Source organism: Phyllobates terribilis, unplaced genomic scaffold (genome assembly GCF_046119375.1).
Source record: "Phyllobates terribilis strain yellow unplaced genomic scaffold, ASM4611937v1 Scaffold_4__5_contigs__length_816908805, whole genome shotgun sequence".
Lineage (NCBI taxonomy): Eukaryota > Metazoa > Chordata > Amphibia > Anura > Dendrobatidae > Phyllobates > Phyllobates terribilis.
In genome coordinates this window covers 266069709-266091306 of record NW_027362764.1, presented here as the reverse complement: position 1 = coordinate 266091306, position 21598 = coordinate 266069709, and the positions used below count along the sequence as shown (strand labels likewise).

The 21598-nt window shown below is 46.3% G+C and overlaps 1 protein-coding gene across 6 annotated transcripts in view; it reads left to right on the top strand.

Annotated features, from left to right (window-relative positions):
- ELMO1 (engulfment and cell motility 1) overlaps positions 1–21598 on the top strand; it is a 525215-nt gene that overhangs the window by 441830 nt on the left and 61787 nt on the right. For all 6 annotated transcript variants that reach the window (XM_073678246.1, XM_073678245.1, XM_073678247.1 and 3 more), the window contains one exon: positions 6133–6296. In XM_073678246.1, coding sequence (XP_073534347.1) covers positions 6133–6296 — 164 coding nt within the window. The remainder of the gene's footprint in view (positions 1–6132; positions 6297–21598) is intronic.

The window sequence follows — 21598 nt, the reverse complement described above, 5'->3', positions numbered from 1 at the left end:
TGAACGCCGCTGGAAATAGATGACAGCCACCAACAGAGCGGAGCTTGTGGAGCTTTACACTGGGGTTGTGCAGAGGTGCACAACTTCATAAGGTTAGTAGCCATTCCCACACCCCTCTAACAATTGCAATACTGAGTCACCCATTGCGCCTTGTTCTCTCCTCTCTTTACATATCAGGTGACTAAATGGCTTTTGCATAGATCAGTGATCTCCAACCTGTGGCTTGGGAACCACTTGTGGCTCGAAGGACCATGATGTGTGGCTCATGGCTGCCTTCCAATTTTGTGCATTAGCATCGGGTCTAGCAAATTGCTATGAAGAGCTGGTCTCCAGATGGTGACTTTTGTGAGTAGCAGGGCTGTGGAGTCAGTAAGCCAAACCTCCGACTCCTCAATTTCCATGACACCGACTCCAACTCCACGACTCCCTCATACATGGATCATGTTTAAGTGATAAATTTACTGCAGCACAGATTAATCTCAGCTAAAAGTCTAGACCCTTAGATCAGGAATAGGACAGACATTTTTAGGACATTTCATAACTTTCCAAAATTCTTATGAAAAAATATTCCCACATCCTGCATTGAACTACTGTACCCAATTTATTACATATTTTAGGAGTCGGTCCATTTTATACCGACCACGACTCCGACTCCACAGCCCTGGTGAGTAGTTCCACATAGAAGAGCAGATCTGGATGCGCATATACTGGTCTATGGGTTGGGAAGATAAATTAAGTAAGTGCTATGCTGGACAGAGGGGTTGTTTGAAGCTGGATGCGATAGTGTGGTGAGAGGGCTTGACGCAAGAATACGATATGAGGGTATTGTGGGAACTCAAAGATGTAACTATACTGCCTTGGTGTGATTTTTGTGGGGAAGCTTTAGCTTTATTTCGATAATGGGGGCATCTGAGTGTCACTACTGTGGGGGAGGCAGGAGTTGGATGTTTTTATTCTGGGGTACTCTGGATATAGTTCTTGACCCTCTCTCAGCTGAATTTTTCTCTTGAGGTAAGAAACGTTAGGGACCACTGGCGTAGATGATTCACTGCACTCTCCTCAGTTGAAATAGCCCAGTTTTTACAATGATTACTACCTAGTCCATATCTATGATAAGTATCGAAGATTTGTTCAGACTCTTGCCCCCTATGAATTAGCTTTTCTATTTTATTTTACACAATCCACCTGAAGCTTGCATGTATGTCCAATTGTAACGTAGTGGGGCCATTCCGTGAGTTTAACATTTGACATACATTGCAAAAAAATCGCAACTTTTTCATTATTTAGTGCAAATTTTTATCCACTGCGTGTGAAAGAAGTATTCCTCTGAAATTTCAGCAGATTCTGTCGAGATGTAGTTGTGACATCTATTTGAAGCTGTTTGATAAATTAGTGGAGATGCCACAGGGGTTTCATACAGTGCAGTATAGAAAGAACAGTGAAATATACTGAATAGTTTGGTGATGTTGACAGGTATGTTTATAAGCACTGAAACTATCATTGTTATGACATGCACTTACAGAAATAATGAATCTTTACAACATTTTGTATTTCCAATAGTTTTACACGTGACAAGCAGGAACTCAGAGGAATGAACATATTTTGTTGATTACAAATAACTTCTGCTTTAAAATGTTTGCAAACCGTTACTGCTCAATTGTTAAAATCTGTTTGCCAACATAGCTGTATAACGATTACTTCTGCAAGTAATTGCCCAGAGCACGTAAAAAGCTGATTAAAATAAGTCTTTGTTTGTCTGGATGCTGTATAATGTAAATTCTCCAAGATATTAGACAAGGCAAAATGTAGTCCTTCGAAGGGTTTGGAGGCAAGGAAAAAGATCTTTTCTCCTTCCCAGTAGGAACCTGTGTAGGCAGAGCTTCCATTAAGAAGGCTCAATCAGTCTTGTATAGAATTGATGCTGACATTATCTCATTGTTACAAGGCATATCCTCAGCTTCCCTTGTGTTCACATTACTGACAAAAATGAGATTCCATATTATGCATTCGCTATCAGCTGTCCAATTATTTCAAAGATCCTGTCTACTTGACCTGAGATGTGCTCAACTATCTGCAGAATTACTTATTCCTTGGTAAAGGCTTGCTCCCTCTATTTTCTTTGGATGTGAATTATTATCGGTTATTTGTGTAATCACTGACTCAAATAAAAAAAGTTCTTACTTTACACTGCGTTTCATACATTTCCTGTTCTAATATTCTACATAATTATATTATTTCTATCACCAGAATTACTGGTTCCTACAAATCTGTTCATAATATCACTGCATCCTTCTTGGAAATGTTGAAACTGGTATACACTTAGTTTTTTTCATTTTTCTCATCAGTCAATCTGGTACATCAGCCATCAAAATAAAGTATTTACTAGGGATGTTTATTGACTTCTCTGTGCAAAGGTGTGAGGAAGCCATTGATAATGATGTGATCCTGCATGATCTATCAAGAGGTGGTAGCTTTTATTGCCTATGATTATAACGAGATGACTGCTGAAAAGTGATTACTGTAGAACACGAGGTGTCAACCTTTTATATGGCTAGAGAGAAATCTACAAGATTTACATTTTTTTTAATATAGATAGTGATATGAAAAAAAAGGAGTAATCAAAAATTCTTAAAAAAATATGTCTGCCAACATTTTTTTAATTAAACAATAGGTCATTTAATGTTGACACATTCCCATTCTATATAGTGTGCAGTTCTAAAAATATCATAGGATCACAGCACCTCAGTCCCAATGCTAACAGTTGGCAGGTGGTATACAAAAGATTTCGATAGCTTGGTGGCTCAGTGGTTAGCACTCCAACCTTGCAGCGCTGGGGTCCTGGGTTGATCTCCCACCAAGGACATCTTCTGCAAAGAGTTTGTATGTTCTCCCTGTGTTTGCATGGGTTTCCTTCAGGTCCGCTCATTTCTTTCCACACTACAAAGACATATTGGTAGGAAATTTAGATTGTGAGACCCAATGGGGACAGTGGTGATGTCTGTAAAGGGCCGTGGAATTTGTCACTTTTGGTCAGCGATGAGATAAGTCGCTGCCAGAAGAGTCTGCCAGCTACTCTCTCATACAAAACACAGGAGGCTCAGCTGTGCGTTCTCTTGTAAAGGGAAGTAGGGAAAGATAGATGTTGGTTAAACGCTCGCTCCTTCAGCTGAGAGTCATCTAATGTGTATGGGGATCTCAACTTACAAAAGAAAGGAGGATCACTGACTGCTCAGAACTCATGATCTACAGCTTATAAGGAGGTTATTTTTTTTACTCGATCTTAAATGAAAAACCAAATCTTTGGGATAGATTTACTCAGATTTCCCTATGTGCAAACCTTTCTTTTTCCTAAGCACAAACTTGATAAAATACGGGAAGCATCGATTGGAGCCACATATAGTTTAATATTGTTGTATTCATGTTAAAGCGCTCAATGCATCAATCTTTACCTATACTATTTTAATAAGTGGTCTATAAATATCCTCTTTCCAGAAAAAGTCTAGATGCTAAAAATGTCATAAAATATGTAACTAGGAACATCTGGGGAATATATTTTAAGTAGGTATTGAAACATAGATGCATTATTAATTATCAGATTGAGTTTCACACCATCTGTTTGTGCAGAAGAGAGTTTCTATGTCACAGATTGCACAGATTGTCATCTTTTAATGTATTCATTGCTTAGTCTTACTGCAGCAAGATGGACAAATTAGCATCCTTAAAAACAGGCTACAGGAGTGTAACTCATGGTACTTCGTAGCGTTGTTTATGCTAATTTATATAGCAAAATAAACATAAAATGGGTGTAATATCCATGTATAGATAAGTGTTGTGCTTTCTACAGCATACATAACACTTCTGTGTAATATGCTGATAGGTAGGGACTCTGCGTACGTGAGCGCTAATATCCCTGTATCTGTTCTACTGGACAACAGCCGTCTTCGGAGTAGATGCATTCAGCACTCTCAGAAAATTGACTTGGTCACAGGCGTTTCTTCAACCCTGTCATATGTAGTATGAAGGACATAACAAACGTGTATCATTAGACTCCGGGTCATTCTACCTATGTCATATAATAGTCCCAAGACATGAGGAAACTGGCGGAATATCTTTAGTATCTTGGGTAAAGAATTGATTGGTTTAGATTATCTGATGCAAGTCTTATTCTTTGTCAACATACCTATGATGACTCAAATAACAAGATTCCCAAGCTCAAATGTAAATTAGCTTTTCTTAACACAGTCCATTGAATTTATGCGGACGCTATATTTTGCCAACGGCTTTGTCAGAAATTGGAGAAATAATTTAATGCTAGCTGACCATGGATTCAATCAACTAATAAGCAAGTTTATATAGGTTGTCCTAGAAAATCACTGTACAGGGAGAGAGGTTTGTCTACTACGGTCACTGTCATACTGGCGTAGCTTACCCCAGGGGCATGCTGTGCTACTAAATAAAAATATGAATACATTTGACTCTCGTTATTCCGACTCGGTTTAAATGATCAAATTATTTTTCAGATTTGATCGTTGCCTACCTGAAGAATACATTCTAAACAGGTTTCTTTGTCTGAATTTCTCAGGAATTCTAAAAAATAAACTATGCAAGATAAAAAATGATCAGCTTGTTTCTTTGGACATAGTGGCAATCTTTTATTTTGTTTTCATTATTAAAATTTACAGCTATACCTAATATACCCCAGGAATCCATTATTTGTTCTAACATGAATCAGTGACATCAGTGAAATGTCTAACTGTAACAAATGTAATATTAGGATATTCCATCACATTTTAAATATTTAATGTACATCTAAAATTATTGATAGTTTTACTTTTCACGTAGTATTTCCAAATTTGTGACTATAATAGTGCACTCATACAATTTGCAGATAGCCTGGATTGTTAAAGTCAAATGCACTATAATGTGCACAGAATATGCTATCTTTTGATATAATACAGTATTCTTTAAAAAAAAAAAAAATTAAATGAAGAAAATACACAAACAAATGACAAGAGTTCGTCACGGAGTATGTTGCTTTCAGTTTATTTGTTTCTGTCCTGTGTTGCAATTTAGAAATGTCACAGAAGATCCGTCATTTCTCTCCTCCTCCTCCTTCCAATCCGAGTCTAGCAGTTAGGGAACTGAATGTAGCAGGAGCCTTTCCCCATTGCTCTATAAATGGTATTCACTTCTCTCAGCTGTCGGTCAGATAAAATGGAAGGCTGCAGAAGGAAGTTTAAAGTTGAGTCTGTACAAGATTTCTGTGTCTGGATATGCCGAAAATCATAGCGACTGAGAAAAGCTTCTATTTTTTTTATGGAAGAGTAACAGTGGTTTTAATTCTTATTTCATTAATCAATAGTACACATGAAAATAACAAACTTTATGATATATCATATCAGAAAAATTTGCTTCTTTCTCAGTCAGGACTGATTATTCATTCTCAAAATTCTCAATTCATGGATAAACTCATTATTCAGTGTTACATTACTGATGACCGTTTCTTCTGTTAAGATTCCATGTAGATGAGAGAGGATCTCTGTTTATCTCTTCCCTTCTCTTCCCTCCTCCCCTTTACATGGAGTGGGCAGCAAGTATCAGCCATTAGATTCTCTTTAAGGGGGTTCATGATCTTTTGTAATCTGTTTGACAGTAGCTGTGATCCATTTTTCTTAATTGACTTGTGTTGGGCTTGTCAGGTATCGGTTTTCTTTTTTTCCTTATTTGAAAGTGCTGAGCTATTCTAACAAAATCCCTGCACCTAGGCACGATTTAGATTTTTTGGCGGCATTGCACTTTTGGTTTGTCATTGGAAAGATCTCCCAACTAGCTTGTGGTATAAGAATTTTGGAGACATATGTAAAGACTTTCTCCAGAAGTCTTACTGCACAGCCACCATTTAATAGCTGCAAGTGCCTGGTCTTCAAAACTAAAATGTACAAACTAGCAAACAAAATAGTTTGATTGACTTGTACTATGTAAAGTAATTTATACAGTAAAATAACACATCTATGACTGAGGACAACCACTGCCTCTTCATATTGTATTTTGCTGGTTCAGATTGTTTTTTATATCAATGCTGGGAAGCCAGTACAGTACTTCTATAACATATCAATTATTTGTCTCTAATAGGTTATGCAAGTTGTAAAAGAACAAATCATGAGAGCACTCACAAACAAGCCGAGTTCTCTGGACCAATTCAAGAGTAGACTGCAGAACCTCAGCTACACAGAAATCCTGAAAATACGTCAGTCAGAAAGAATGAACCAGGAAGATTTCCAGTCCCGTCCTATACTGTAAGTAATCCATCTCTGTAATGCTAATCATCTGTAAAGCATGAAAAGTGTAACTATATGTGTATACAGTTGAAACCAGAAGTTTACATACAAAAAAAGACACATATGCATGTTTTTCTCAATATCTGACATGAAATCAGAATAAACCTTTCCCGTTTTAGGTCAATTAGGCTATGTTCCCACGATGCAGAAATGAAGCAGAAAATTTCTGCAGCATTTCTGCATCTCCCTGGCAGAAAAAACGCATGCAGATTGTGCATGCGTTTTTCCTGCGGAATACATGCGGATTCACATGCGTTTCCGCATGCAGATTGACAAGCGCTTTCCAGGCGATTAGCATCACTTGGAAAGTGCTTGACAACTAGGTCACACTATATAAATCCATGCAAACAGCATGGATTTATATAGTGTGACCGTAAAACAATGCTTAAAATAAATCTATACTCACCCCCGATGCCCCGGCGTGTACTGCAGCGCTCGTTCCTGGCTGGTTCCCGGCTGCCGGCATATCGCGAGACACAGCGGTGAAGGGCCTGCGGTCACATGACTGTGACGTCACCGAAGGTCCTTCAGCGCTGCCGCCATGCCGAGAGAAGCCGTCGGAAAGGTGAATATAAACTTTATTTGTTATTTTATTCTTTTTTTTACAGGTACAATGGTACCCAGGTCTGGATGAGAGTCTTCTCTCCTCCAGAACTGGGTACCATCCGCACATTGAATCGCATATTATCCGCGTGTACAAATGTACAGACACGGATTCTATGCATCTCAATGCAAGTCAATGGCGGCGCTTCCGTAAAATTAATGAACATGCTGCGGATTTATGAGCGCTGCAGAAATGCTGCGGAAAAATCCGCAGCATGTTCATTAATTTTGTGGAAGCGCCGCCATTGACTTGCATTGAGATGCATAGAATCCGTGTCTGTACATTTGTACACGCGGATAATAACATGCTGCGGATTTATGAGCGCTGCAGAAATGCTGCAGAAAAATCCGCAGCATGTGCATTGACATTGCGGAATGCCATTGGGGACCATGGGGTGCGGATTACCAAGCATTTTTGATGCGTTTACGCTGCGGAAATTCCGCAGCGGAAACGCATGAAAAACGCATCGTGGACACGCAGCCTTAGGATTACCATAATGTTTAATATTTGCTAAATGCCAGAATAATAAGAGAGAGAGAATGTTTTAAGGCATTTTTATTACTTACTGCAAAGTCAAAAGTTTACATACATTTCATTAGTATTTGGTACCATCGCCCTTAAACTGAATGACTTGGGTCAAAAGTTTGGGATATCCTTCCACAAGCTTCTCACAATAGTTGGTCGGAATTTGGGCCCATTTCTCCTGACAAAACTGGTGTAACTGATCCAGGTTTGTAGATTGCCTTGCTCACACCTGCTTTTTCAGCTTTGCCCATAAATTTTCAATAGGATTTTGAGATCAGGGCTTTGTGATGGCCACTATAAAACATGGACTTTGTTATTCTTAAGCCACTTTTTTATGATTTTGGCAGTATGCTTCTGGTCATTGTCCATTTGGAAGACCAATTTCCGCCCAAGCTTTAATTTCCTGGCTGATGTCTTGAGATGTTGCTTCATTATTGCCACATAATCTTCTTTTCTCATGATGCCATCTATTTTGTGAAGTGCACCAGTCCCTCCTGCAGCAAAATAACCCCACAGCATGATGCTGCCATCTCCGTGTTTCAAAGTTGGGATGGTGTTCTTAGGCTTCCAAGCTTCTCCCTTTTTCCTTCAAACGTAACGATGGTCATTATGCCCAAAAAGTTCAATTTCAGTTTAATCAGACCACAGGACATCTCTCCAAAATTTAAGGTCTTTGTTCCTGTGTGCATTTGCAAACATTAATCTGGCTTTTTATGTTTCTTTTGGAGTAATGGCTTCTTCCTGGCAGAGTAGCCTTTCAGCCCATGTTGATACAGTACTCGTTTCACTGTGGATATTGACACAGTCTCACCAGCTTTCGCCATCATCTTCACAAGGTCTTTTGCTTTTGTCCTTGGGTTGATATGCACATGTCGGACCACGTTCATCTCTGGGACACAGAACCCGTCACCTTCCTGAGCGGTATGATGGCTGGACATTCACATCTTGTTTGTACTTGCGTATAATTGTTTTACAGATGAACGAGGCGCCTTCAGGTACTTGAAATTGTACCCAAGGATGAACCAGATTTCTGCAAGTCCACAATTCTCTTCCTGATATCTTGGCTGATTTGTTTAGACTTTCCAATGATGTTACACAAAGAAGCAGTATTTCAGGTGTGCATTAAAATACATCCACAGATGTGTCTTTAATTAACTCAGATGTTGCCAAAAAACCTATTAGAACCTTCCAAACACATGACATCATCATATGGGCAGTCCAGAATTGTTTAAAGGGAACCTGTCATGTCCTGTCTACTATGTAAACTGCTCCCATTGCGTTATTAGTGATGCAATGCACTTGCCCTATGATGAGTGGCTCAGGCTGCAGACAGTGAAGCTGGGATCTACACAGCTTCATTGCGCATGCGCTATGACGAGCGGCTCCCAGCGCTGAAAGCTTTGCTGGCTGGCCATGTCATACTGCGCAAGAACCCCATACTTACTTCAGCCCAAGCAGGGAGCAGAATTCAAATGCGTGGGCGGCGCCAGCCCTGACTGAATGCGAGGATCACACCCCTATGACTAAATGAGCAGGTATGATATAACTATATAAAGTGCTATATACTCATGATATTAGTGCCAATTTTAATGAAAAAAGCGTGTTAGTGATGCAAATAACAACGCAATGGGGGAAGTTTACATAGTAGACAGGACATGACAGGTTCCCTTTAAAGGCATAGTAATCTTAATGTATCTACACTTTTGACTTTGCAGTAAGTAATAAAAATGGCTTAAAATATTCTCTCTCTCTCTCTCTCTCTCTCTCTCATTATTCTGGCATTTGGAAAATGTTAAAAATTATGGTAATCCTAATTGACCTAAAACGGGAAAGGTTTATTCTGATTTCATGTCAGGTATTGAGAAAAACATGCATATGTGTCTTGTTATATAGTGTATGGAAACTTCTGGTTTCAACTGTATCTATCTATCTATGTGTGTGTGTGTGTGTGTGTGTGTGTGTGTGTGTGTGTATATATTTTATATAAAGTATGTATATATTCTATACACTCCTGAAAATTTAATTTGCAGCCCCAAGGATTAATAGACATGTTAATGATATGCAAATGATGAAAAAATGGAAACAACATTTTCAAAAATACAGATAATTTCATATTGAATATGAGTGCCACATGCAGAAATTCACATACTTGCACATCTTGGCTGCCATTAATGAGGTCACTAATGGTTGTCTGAGGAATGTTCTATCATGTTGAATGCCCTTTGTCACGCAAATCGTCAGGATCCACTGCTGGCAGCTTCCTTTGCAGTTCCCGACCACTGACGTCTCAGGCCACACAAGCTGCTCATAGTAGCTCAGACAACATACGGCCTGTTGTTGTCGTGCTGAAAAATGGCTCTTAGGTTAATCTGGAGTATATATATATATATATATGTATGTGTATATATATATATGTATGTGTATATATATATATATGTATGTGTATATATATATGTATGTATGTATATATATATATATATATATATATATATATATATATGTACATACATACATACATACACTAGCTATTGAAACCTTTCTACGCCCGGGTTGTGAGCATTTTTATTGGTACGTTTTTTAATTTTATTAATGGCACTGGAGTCAGCACATGTGCATACCGAGCTATCCTGCGCCAGGACATTAAAGACATTCTCTGCGAATTTGCATATACAGTGTCTTCAATAAAATGGCGCCGTAGTGTGGTATGCACACGTGCTGACTCCGGCGCCTCACTGCACAAGCGCCACCCATTCCGGCTTCGGACAGAAGGACGCGTTCAGCATATATAAGATGTACTGAGAATACAGGGGGTGTACTCGCTTACGCTGAGCGCTGTATATATAACGTACTGAGAATACAGGGGGGTGTACTCACTTATGCTAAGTGCTGTATATATAATATACTGAGAATACAGGGGATGTACTCGATTACGCTGAGCGCTGTGTGTATAACATACTGAGAATACAGGGGGGTGTACTCACGCTGATCGCTGTAGATGTAACATACTGAGAATACAGGGGGTGTACTCACGCTGAGCGCTGTATGTATAACGTACTGAGAATACAGGGGGTGTAGTCACTTACGCTGAATTCTGTATGTATAACGTACTGAGAATGCAGGGGGTGTACTCACGCTGAGCGCTGAATGTATAACATACTGAAAATACAGGGGGTGTACTCACTTATGCTGAGCACTGTAGATGTAATGGACTGCGAATACAGGGGGTGTAGCCACTTATGCTGAGCGCTGCATATATAACGTACCGAGAATACAGGGGGGTGTACTCACGCTGAGCACTGTATGTATAACGTACTGAGAATACAGGGGGATGTACTCACTTATGCTGAGTGCTGTATATATAATGTACTGAGAATACAGGGGGGTGTACTTACTTAACACTGAGCGGTGTTTATATAACGTACTGAGAATACAGAGGGGTGTACTCACTTACGCTGAGCGCTGTATGTATAACATACTGAGAATACAGGGGGTGTACTCACTTATGCTGAGAGCTGTAGATTTAACCAAATGAACATACAGGGGGGTGTACTCAATTACGCTGAGCGCTGTATATATAACGTACTGAGAATACAGGGGGGTGTACTTTCTTACGCTGAATGCTGTACGTATAACGTACTGAGAATATAGGTGGGTGTACTCACATACTCTTAGCGCTGTATATATATAATGTACTGAGAATACAGGGGTGTACTCACTTATGCTGAACGCTGTATATATATCGTACTGAGAATACAGGAGGGTGTACTCACTTACGCTGAGCGCTGTATGTATAGTGTACTGAGAATACAGGAGGGTGTACTCACTCTGAGTGCAGTATGCATAACTTACTGAGAATACAGGGGGGTGTACTCACTAACGCTGAGCACTGTAGATGTAACGTACTGAGAATACAGGGGGTGTACTCACTTATGCTGAGCGCTGTATATGCACTGCTCAAAAAAATAAAGGGGGCACTTAAACAACAGAATATAACTCCAAGTAAATCAAACTGTCCACTTAGGAAGCAACACTGATTGACAATCAATTTCACATGCTGTTGTGCAAATGGAATAAACAATAGATGGAAATTATTGGCAATTATCAAGACACCCTCAATAAAGGCAATAAAGGAGTGGTTCTGCAGGTGGGGACCAGAGACCACATCTCAGTAACAATGCTTTCTGGCTGATGTTTTGGTCACTTTTGAATGTTGGTTGTGCTTTCACACTCGTTGTAGCATGAGACGGACACTACAACCCACGGCAGTTGCTCAGGTAGTGCAGCTCATCCAGGATGGGACATCAATGCGAGCTGTGGCAAGAAGGTTTGCTGTGTCTGTCAGCGTAGTGTCCAGAGGCTGGAGGCGCTACCAGGAGACAGGCCAGTACACCAGGAGACGTGCAGGGGGACGTAGGAGGGCAACAACCCAGCAGCAGGACCGCAACCTCCGCCTTTGTGCAAGGAGGAACAGGAGAAGAACTGCCAGAGCCCTGTAAAATGACCTCCAGCGGGCCACAAATGTGCATGTATCTGCACAAACGGTTAGAAACCGACTCCGTGAGGGTGGTATGAGGGCCAAAACTTCCACAGATGGGGGTTGTGCTCATAGCCCAACACCGTGCAGGACGCTTGGCATTTGCCACAGAACACCAGGATTGGCAAAGTCGCCACTGGGGCCCTGTGTTCTTCACAGATGAAAGCACACTGAGCACATGTGACAGACATGACAGAGTCTGGAGACGCCGTGGAGAGTGTAATGCACACGCCCGGACTGACTGGCGTGTGCGTGTTTATGTAGTGATTCCACTGTGCCATGAACCGGAGAGTGCCTGGAGGGGCGTAACTAAGTATCTGCCCGATCCGACCAAGGTCGCACGACGGCATACGACACCAGTGCACCAGGGAGGAACCGAGCAGAGGAACCAGGGTCTACTCCAGGTCAGACTCCGGACACGGCTGTTGACCCACACCGGGGAATACAGGAACAGGCAGACTAGAGCACAGGCTGGGTAGGGTCCAGTACAGACTGGGAGACAAATTCGAAACCGCAGACGCGGTAGACAGAGCTGAGCAAAGCGAAAACCGCAGACGCGGCGGACAGAGCAAAGCAAAGCGAAAACCGCAGACGCGGCGGACAGAGCTGAGCAAAGCGAAAACCGCAGACGCGGCGGACAGAGCTGAGCAAAGCGAAAACCGCAGACGCGGGGCGGACAGAGCAGAGCAAAGCGAAAACCGCAGACGCGGCGGACAGAGCAGAGCAAAGCGAAAACCGCAGACGCGGCTGACAGAGCTGAGCAAAGCGAAAACCGCAGACGCGGTGGACAGAGCTGAGCAAAGCGAAAACCGCAGACGCGGCGGACAGAGCTGAGCAAAGCGAAAACCGCAGACGCGGCGGACAAAGCAAAGCGAAAACCGCAGACGCGGCGGACAGAGCTGAGCAAAGCGAAAACCGCAGACGCGGTGGGAACAGGGCTCTGTTCACACGGAACAGACTAGAAGGGAAAGGCAGAACCAGATACCCACAGGGTACTTGCAGAGAAGTAGCGAGTGGACCACAAACTCACAAACGGAAGTACAGTGACAACGAGCAGGAGTTAGGTACGAGTTCAGACTCTGCAGAAAAAGGAATGGAACGGACATAGAGAAAAAACAGGTAAAAGATAGGAGAGAGTTCAGACTGGAACTGAGTGTACGGAGGAGACAGACACTGCAGCGGGATACAGGAGCGGGTCTGGGAATACGGCCCCCAGAGAGGCAGGATGAACAGGCAAGGAGCGTGTTCAGACTGGCCTGGAAATACAGCCTCCAGGAAGGCGGAACGAACAGGCAAGGAACGAGTACAGACTGCAGGTTAAGGTACACAGATAGGACACAGTACAGACACGGGAACTGATACCGCAAGGCAGGAGACATAGACAGGACTCAGTTCAGACACGGGAACTGATACCGCAAGGCAGGAGACAAAGACAGGACTCAGTTCAGACACGGGAACTGATACCGCAAGGCAGGAGACAAAGAACGGGACCTGGCACCTTCAGAGTGCAAGCACACACTGAATGAAACACTATGCTCAGGCAGGGGTTGATTGCCGCAGCTGGGTTATATACCAGTTGACAGACATCAATAGGCTGAGGACGCACAAGGGGTGTGACCCACAGCAGGTACAAAAAGCAGGAAGTGATCGGGCTCCGCCCTTAAGCAGCAGAAACAGACACAAACAGACAGCATGGAGGGAAGCCAGAGAGACATTCTGGACAGGAGATCAAGTGCGCGCTCTTGCACAGTGGGAGATGGACCACTATGCAAGGACGCCGCCAGGTATGTTACAGTACCCCCCCCCTTACGCCCCCTCTTCTTCAGGCCTGCCAGAATCTTCCGCAGGGAATTTGAGGGCCAATTCTTCACTTCGAAGAGATCACTTCCACTGTCCACCGGAAAAACTGGTCTCCTCTGGGTAGCTAGGATGCTACCTCCCATCCAGCCACCCTTAGCAACAGACGAAATGGGTGGAGTACCAGGAACAGCACACAAGGAAGTCTCACTCCACATACTTTCAGGTGGCATCCCATAGGGTACAGGAGACAACTGGAAGTCCTCCACCGGGTTGGAGGGGGACAGAGACTTGGGGGTAATCTCTGCTTCGAGGTACATCTTGTCAAGCTCACAGGAAGAAATAGATGGGTTATCAGGTACAGGATGAGGAAAAGTCACTGTCTCTTTGTTATCTGGTGGTACCCCGGAGGATTCAGGAAACAACTGGAGGTCCTCCGCCGGGTCAGAAGAGTGCAGAGGCTCAGAGAAAACATCTGCTTCAGAGTACACTAGGTCGGACTCGCTGGACGAAGCAGGCGAGGTATCTGGTACCGAGTATAGGAAAGTCTCTGTCCGTTTACCACCAGGTGGCACACCGAAGGGTTCTGGAGACAACTGGCGGTCCTCCGCCTGATCAGAGGGGTGTAGAGACTCATGGGTAACCTCTGCTTCGGAGTACACTAGGTCGGACTCACTGGATGAAGCAAGCGAGGTATCAGATCCAGGATATAGGAAAATCTCTGTCCATTCACCACCAGGTGGCACCCCGATGGGTTCTGGAGACAACTGGAGGTCCTCCGCCTGGTCGGAGGGGTGTAGAGACTCGGGAGTAACCTCTGCTTCGGAGTACACTAGGTTGGACTCACTGGACGAAGAGAGCGAGGTATCAGGTACAGAGTATAGGAGAGTCTCTGTCCTTTCGCTACCAGGTAGCACCCCGAAGGGTCCTGGAGACAACTGGAGGTCCTCCGCCTGGTCAGAGGGGTGTAGAGACTCGGAGGTAACTACCACTTTGGGGTACCCATTGTCAGGCTCACAGGACGAAGCGGACAAAGTATCGAGTACCGGGTGTAGAGAAGTCTCTCTCCATTTGTCATTGAGTGGTATCCCGGAGGATTCAGGAGGCAACAGGGGATCCTCCGCCAGGTAGTAGAGGTGCACAGACTCTGAGGTAACCACAGCTTTGGAGCATCCTTGGACATGCACACCGGTTAAAGTGGGTGAAGCATCTGATGCCGGGTGCAGGAAGTTCTCCTGTGTGGAGTCTGGATGGGCAGAAGTCTCTTCGGGCAGGAGAACTGGTGCACTACCCACGCACATTACCCGTTGGGGCTTCTCCGGGATACAGGGAGATGAAGCTTCAGTAGGGACTTCAAGGTTGGGGTCAGGAGGTCTCAGGGAGGACAGACCCTGGCGTGACTGCTTGCCTCTACGTCTAGCACGTCTGGACTGCCTCTTGAGGTTGGGAGAAGTATTCCGGAAAGCGTAGTCACCCTGTGAGGATTCTGGGTGGGCAGTAGTCTCATTGGGCTGGAGGACTATTGCGCTACCCACACACATTACCCATTGGGGCTGCTCCGGGATATTGGGAAGTGAAGCTTCAGCAGGAGCCTCCGGGTTAGGATCATCGAAGACCATTAGAAAGGCCACCAGGAAGGCCATTAGGTCCAGGAGGATCGGATCCTGTGTTTCATATAGGGGGTTGATCCATTCCAAGGCATCACCCGCCAGGTAAGACATAATGAATGCCACCTTAACCCGATCGGTGGGAAAACATAGAGGGTAGAACTTGAAGTGTAGCATGCATTGCTCCACAAATGCACGACTTTGTCTTGGATCCCCATAATAACGTAGCGGATCCGCAGGAACGAGAGCAGATAGATCCATCTGGACGGGTGCGTAATTCGCCTGGAACTCAGCTAAAGGGGAAAAAAAAAAAAAAAAAAATGTATTTTAATGCATGTATTCGCTGGAAAACTTCTCAGAGAGCGAAGGCCGTGGGGCTCAACGGGAACCATGGCCTGAGCATGCTGTAATGCACACGGCCGGACTGACTGGCGTGTGCGTGTTTATGTAGTGATTCCACTGTGCCATGAACCGGAGAGTGCCTGGAGGGGCGTAACTAAGTATCTGCCCGATCCGACCAAGGTCGCACGACGGCATACGACGCCAGTGCACCAGGGAGGAACCGAGCAGAGGAACCAGGGTCTACTCCAGGTCAGACTCCGGACACGGCTGTTGACCCACACCGGGGAATACAGGAACAGGCAGACTAGAGCACAGGCTGGGTAGGGTCCAGTACAGACTGGGAGACAAATTCGAAACCGCAGACGCGGTAGACAGAGCTGAGCAAAGCGAAAACCGCAGACGCGGCGGACAGAGCTGAGCAAAGCGAAAACCGCAGACGCGGCGGACAGAGCAAAGCAAAGCGAAAACCGCAGACGCGGCGGACAAAGCAAAGCGAAAACCGCAGACGCGGCGGACAGAGCTGAGCAAAGCGAAAACCGCAGACGCGGTGGGAACAGGGCTCTGTTCACACGGAACAGACTAGAAGGGAAAGGCAGAACCAGATACCCACAGGGTACTTGCAGAGAAGTAGCGAGTGGACCACAAACTCACAAACGGAAGTACAGTGACAACGAGCAGGAGTTAGGTACGAGTTCAGACTCTGCAGAAAAAGGAATGGAACGGACATAGAGAAAAAACAGGTAAAAGATAGGAGAGAGTTCAGACTGGAACTGAGTGTACGGAGGAGACCGACACTGCAGCGGGATACAGGAGCGGGTCTGGGAATACGGCCCCCAGAGAGGCAGGACGAACAGGCAAGGAGCGTGTTCAGACTGGCCTGGAAATACAGCCTCCAGGAAGGCGGAACGAACAGGCAAGGAACGAGTACAGACTGCAGGTTAAGGTACACAGATAGGACACAGTACAGACACGGGAACTGATACCGCAAGGCAGGAGACATAGACAGGACTCAGTTCAGACACGGAAACTGATACCGCAAGGCAGGAGACAAAGACAGGACTCAGTTCAGACACGGGAACTGATACCGCAAGGCAGGAGACAAAGAACGGGACCTGGCACCTTCAGAGTGCAAGCACACACTGAATGAAACACTATGCTCAGGCAGGGGTTGATTGCCGCAGCTGGGTTATATACCAGTTGACAGACATCAATAGGCTGAGGACGCACAAGGGGTGTGACCCACAGCAGGTACAAAAAGCAGGAAGTGATCGGGCTCCGCCCTTAAGCAGCAGAAACAGACACAAACAGACAGCATGGAGGGAAGCCAGAGAGACATTCTGGACAGGAGATCAAGTGCGCGCTCTTGCACAGTGGGAGATGGACCACTATGCAAGGACGCCGCCAGGTATGTTACAGTACCCCCCCCCTTACGCCCCCTCTTCTTCAGGCCTGCCAGAATCTTCCGCAGGGAATTTGAGGGCCAATTCTTCACTTCGAAGAGATCACTTCCACTGTCCACCGGAAAAACTGGTCTCCTCTGGGTAGCTAGGATGCTACCTCCCATCCAGCCACCCTTAGCAACAGACGAAATGGGTGGAGTACCAGGAACAGCACACAAGGAAGTCTCACTCCACATACTTTCAGGTGGCATCCCATAGGGTACAGGAGACAACTGGAAGTCCTCCACCGGGTTGGAGGGGGACAGAGACTTGGGGGTAATCTCTGCTTCGAGGTACATCTTGTCAAGCTCACAGGAAGAAATAGATGGGTTAGCAGGTACAGGATGAGGAAAAGTCACTGTCTCTTTGTTATCTGGTGGTACCCCGGAGGATTCAGGAAACAACTGGAGGTCCTCCGCCGGGTCAGAAGAGTGCAGAGGCTCAGAGAAAACATCTGCTTCAGAGTACACTAGGTCGGACTCGCTGGACGAAGCAGGCGAGGTATCTGGTACCGAGTATAGGAAAGTCTCTGTCCGTTTACCACCAGGTGGCACACCGAAGGGTTCTGGAGACAACTGGCGGTCCTCCGCCTGATCAGAGGGGTGTAGAGACTCATGGGTAACCTCTGCTTCGGAGTACACTAGGTCGGACTCACTGGATGAAGCAAGCGAGGTATCAGATCCAGGATATAGGAAAATCTCTGTCCATTCACCACCAGGTGGCACCCCGATGGGTTCTGGAGACAACTGGAGGTCCTCCGCCTGGTCGGAGGGGTGTAGAGACTCGGGAGTAACCTCTGCTTCGGAGTACACTAGGTTGGACTCACTGGACGAAGAGAGCGAGGTATCAGGTACAGAGTATAGGAGAGTCTCTGTCCTTTCGCTACCAGGTAGCACCCCGAAGGGTCCTGGAGACAACTGGAGGTCCTCCGCCTGGTCAGAGGGGTGTAGAGACTCGGAGGTAACTACCACTTTGGGGTACCCATTGTCAGGCTCACAGGACGAAGCGGACAAAGTATCGAGTACCGGGTGTAGAGAAGTCTCTCTCCATTTGTCATTGAGTGGTATCCCGGAGGATTCAGGAGGCAACAGGGGATCCTCCGCCAGGTAGTAGAGGTGCACAGACTCTGAGGTAACCACAGCTTTGGAGCATCCTTGGACATGCACACCGGTTAAAGTGGGTGAAGCATCTGATGCCGGGTGCAGGAAGTTCTCCTGTGTGGAGTCTGGATGGGCAGAAGTCTCTTCGGGCAGGAGAACTGGTGCACTACCCACGCACATTACCCGTTGGGGCTTCTCCGGGATACAGGGAGATGAAGCTTCAGTAGGGACTTCAAGGTTGGGGTCAGGAGGTCTCAGGGAGGACAGACCCTGGCGTGACTGCTTGCCTCTACGTCTAGCACGTCTGGACTGCCTCTTGAGGTTGGGAGAAGTATTCCGGAAAGCGTAGTCACCCTGTGAGGAGTCTGGGTGGGCAGTAGTCTCATTGGGCTGGAGGACTATTGCGCTACCCACACACATTACCCATTGGGGCTGCTCCGGGATATTGGGAAGTGAAGCTTCAGCAGGAGCCTCCGGGTTAGGATCATCGAAGACCATTAGAAAGGCCACCAGGAAGGCCATTAGGTCCAGGAGGATCGGATCCTGTGTTTCATATAGGGGGTTGATCCATTCCAAGGCATCACCCGCCAGGTAAGACATAATGAATGCCACCTTAACCCGATCGGTGGGAAAACATAGAGGGTAGAACTTGAAGTGTAGCATGCATTGCTCCACAAATGCACGACTTTGTCTTGGATCCCCATAATAACGTAGCGGATCCGCAGGAACGAGAGCAGATAGATCCATCTGGACGGGTGCGTAATTCGCCTGGAACTCAGCTAAAGGGGAAAAAAAAAAAAAAAAAATGTATTTTAATGCATGTATTTGCTGGAAAACTTCTCAGAGAGCGAAGGCCGTGGGGCTCAACGGGAACCATGGCCTGAGCATGCTGTAATGCACACGGCCGGACTGACTGGCGTGTGCGTGTTTATGTAGTGATTCCACTGTGCCATGAACCGGAGAGTGCCTGGAGGGGCGTAACTAAGTATCTGCCCGATCCGACCAAGGTCGCACGACGGCATACGACGCCAGTGCACCAGGGAGGAACCGAGCAGAGGAACCAGGGTCTACTCCAGGTCAGACTCCGGACACGGCTGTTGACCCACACCGGGGAATACAGGAACAGGCAGACTAGAGCACAGGCTGGGTAGGGTCCAGTACAGACTGGGAGACAAATTCGAAACCGCAGACGCGGCGGACAGAGCTGAGCAAAGCGAAAACCGCAGACGCGGCGGACAGAGCTGAGCAAAGCGAAAACCGCAGACGCGGCGGACAGAGCAAAGCAAAGCGAAAACCGCAGACGCGGCGGACAAAGCAAAGCGAAAACCGCAGACGCGGCGGACAGAGCTGAGCAAAGCGAAAACCGCAGACGCGGTGAGAACAGGGCTCTGTTCACACGGAACAGACTAGAAGGGAAAGGCAGAACCAGATACCCACAGGGTACTTGCAGAGAAGTAGCGAGTGGACCACAAACTCACAAACGGAAGTACAGTGACAACGAGCAGGAGTTAGGTACGAGTTCAGACTCTGCAGAAAAAGGAATGGAACGGACATAGAGAAAAAACAGGTAAAAGATAGGAGAGAGTTCAGACTGGAACTGAGTGTACGGAGGAGACCGACACTGCAGCGGGATACAGGAGCGGGTCTGGGAATACGGCCCCCAGAGAGGCAGGATGAACAGGCAAGGAGCGTGTTCAGACTGGCCTGGAAATACAGCCTCCAGGAAGGCGGAACGAACAGGCAAGGAACGAGTACAGACTGCAGGTTAAGGTACACAGATAGGACACAGTACAGACACGGGAACTGATACCGCAAGGCAGGAGACATAGACAGGACTCAGTTCAGACACGGGAACTGATACCGCAAGGCAGGAGACAAAGACAGGACTCAGTTCAGACACGGGAACTGATACCGCAAGGCAGGAGACAAAGAACGGGACCTGGCACCTTCAGAGTGCAAGCACACACTGAATGAAACACTATGCTCAGGCAGGGGTTGATTGCCGCAGCTGGGTTATATACCAGTTGACAGACATCAATAGGCTGAGGACGCACAAGGGGTGTGACCCACAGCAGGTACAAAAAGCAGGAAGTGATCGGGCTCCGCCCTTAAGCAGCAGAAACAGACACAAACAGACAGCATGGAGGGAAGCCAGAGAGACATTCTGGACAGGAGATCAAGTGCGCGCTCTTGCACAGTGGGAGATGGACCACTATGCAAGGACGCCGCCAGGTATGTTACAGTACCCCCCCCCCTTACGCCCCCTCTTCTTCAGGCCTGCCAGAATCTTCCGCAGGGAATTTGAGGGCCAATTCTTCACTTCGAAGAGATCACTTCCACTGTCCACCGGAAAAACTGGTCTCCTCTGGGTAGCTAGGATGCTACCTCCCATCCAGCCACCCTTAGCAACAGACGAAATGGGTGGAGTACCAGGAACAGCACACAAGGAAGTCTCACTCCACATACTTTCAGGTGGCATCCCATAGGGTACAGGAGACAACTGGAAGTCCTCCACCGGGTTGGAGGGGGACAGAGACTTGGGGGTAATCTCTGCTTCGAGGTACATCTTGTCAAGCTCACAGGAAGAAATAGATGGGTTATCAGGTACAGGATGAGGAAAAGTCACTGTCTCTTTGTTATCTGGTGGTACCCCGGAGGATTCAGGAAACAACTGGAGGTCCTCCGCCGGGTCAGAAGAGTGCAGAGGCTCAGAGAAAACATCTGCTTCAGAGTACACTAGGTCGGACTCGCTGGACGAAGCAGGCGAGGTATCTGGTACCGAGTATAGGAAAGTCTCTGTCCGTTTACCACCAGGTGGCACACCGAAGGGTTCTGGAGACAACTGGCGGTCCTCCGCCTGATCAGAGGGGTGTAGAGACTCATGGGTAACCTCTGCTTCGGAGTACACTAGGTCGGACTCACTGGATGAAGCAAGCGAGGTATCAGATCCAGGATATAGGAAAATCTCTGTCCATTCACCACCAGGTGGCACCCCGATGGGTTCTGGAGACAACTGGAGGTCCTCCGCCTGGTCGGAGGGGTGTAGAGACTCGGGAGTAACCTCTGCTTCGGAGTACACTAGGTTGGACTCACTGGACGAAGAGAGCGAGGTATCAGGTACAGAGTATAGGAGAGTCTCTGTCCTTTCGCTACCAGGTAGCACCCCGAAGGGTCCTGGAGACAACTGGAGGTCCTCCGCCTGGTCAGAGGGGTGTAGAGACTCGGAGGTAACTACCACTTTGGGGTACCCATTGTCAGGCTCACAGGACGAAGCGGACAAAGTATCGAGTACCGGGTGTAGAGAAGTCTCTC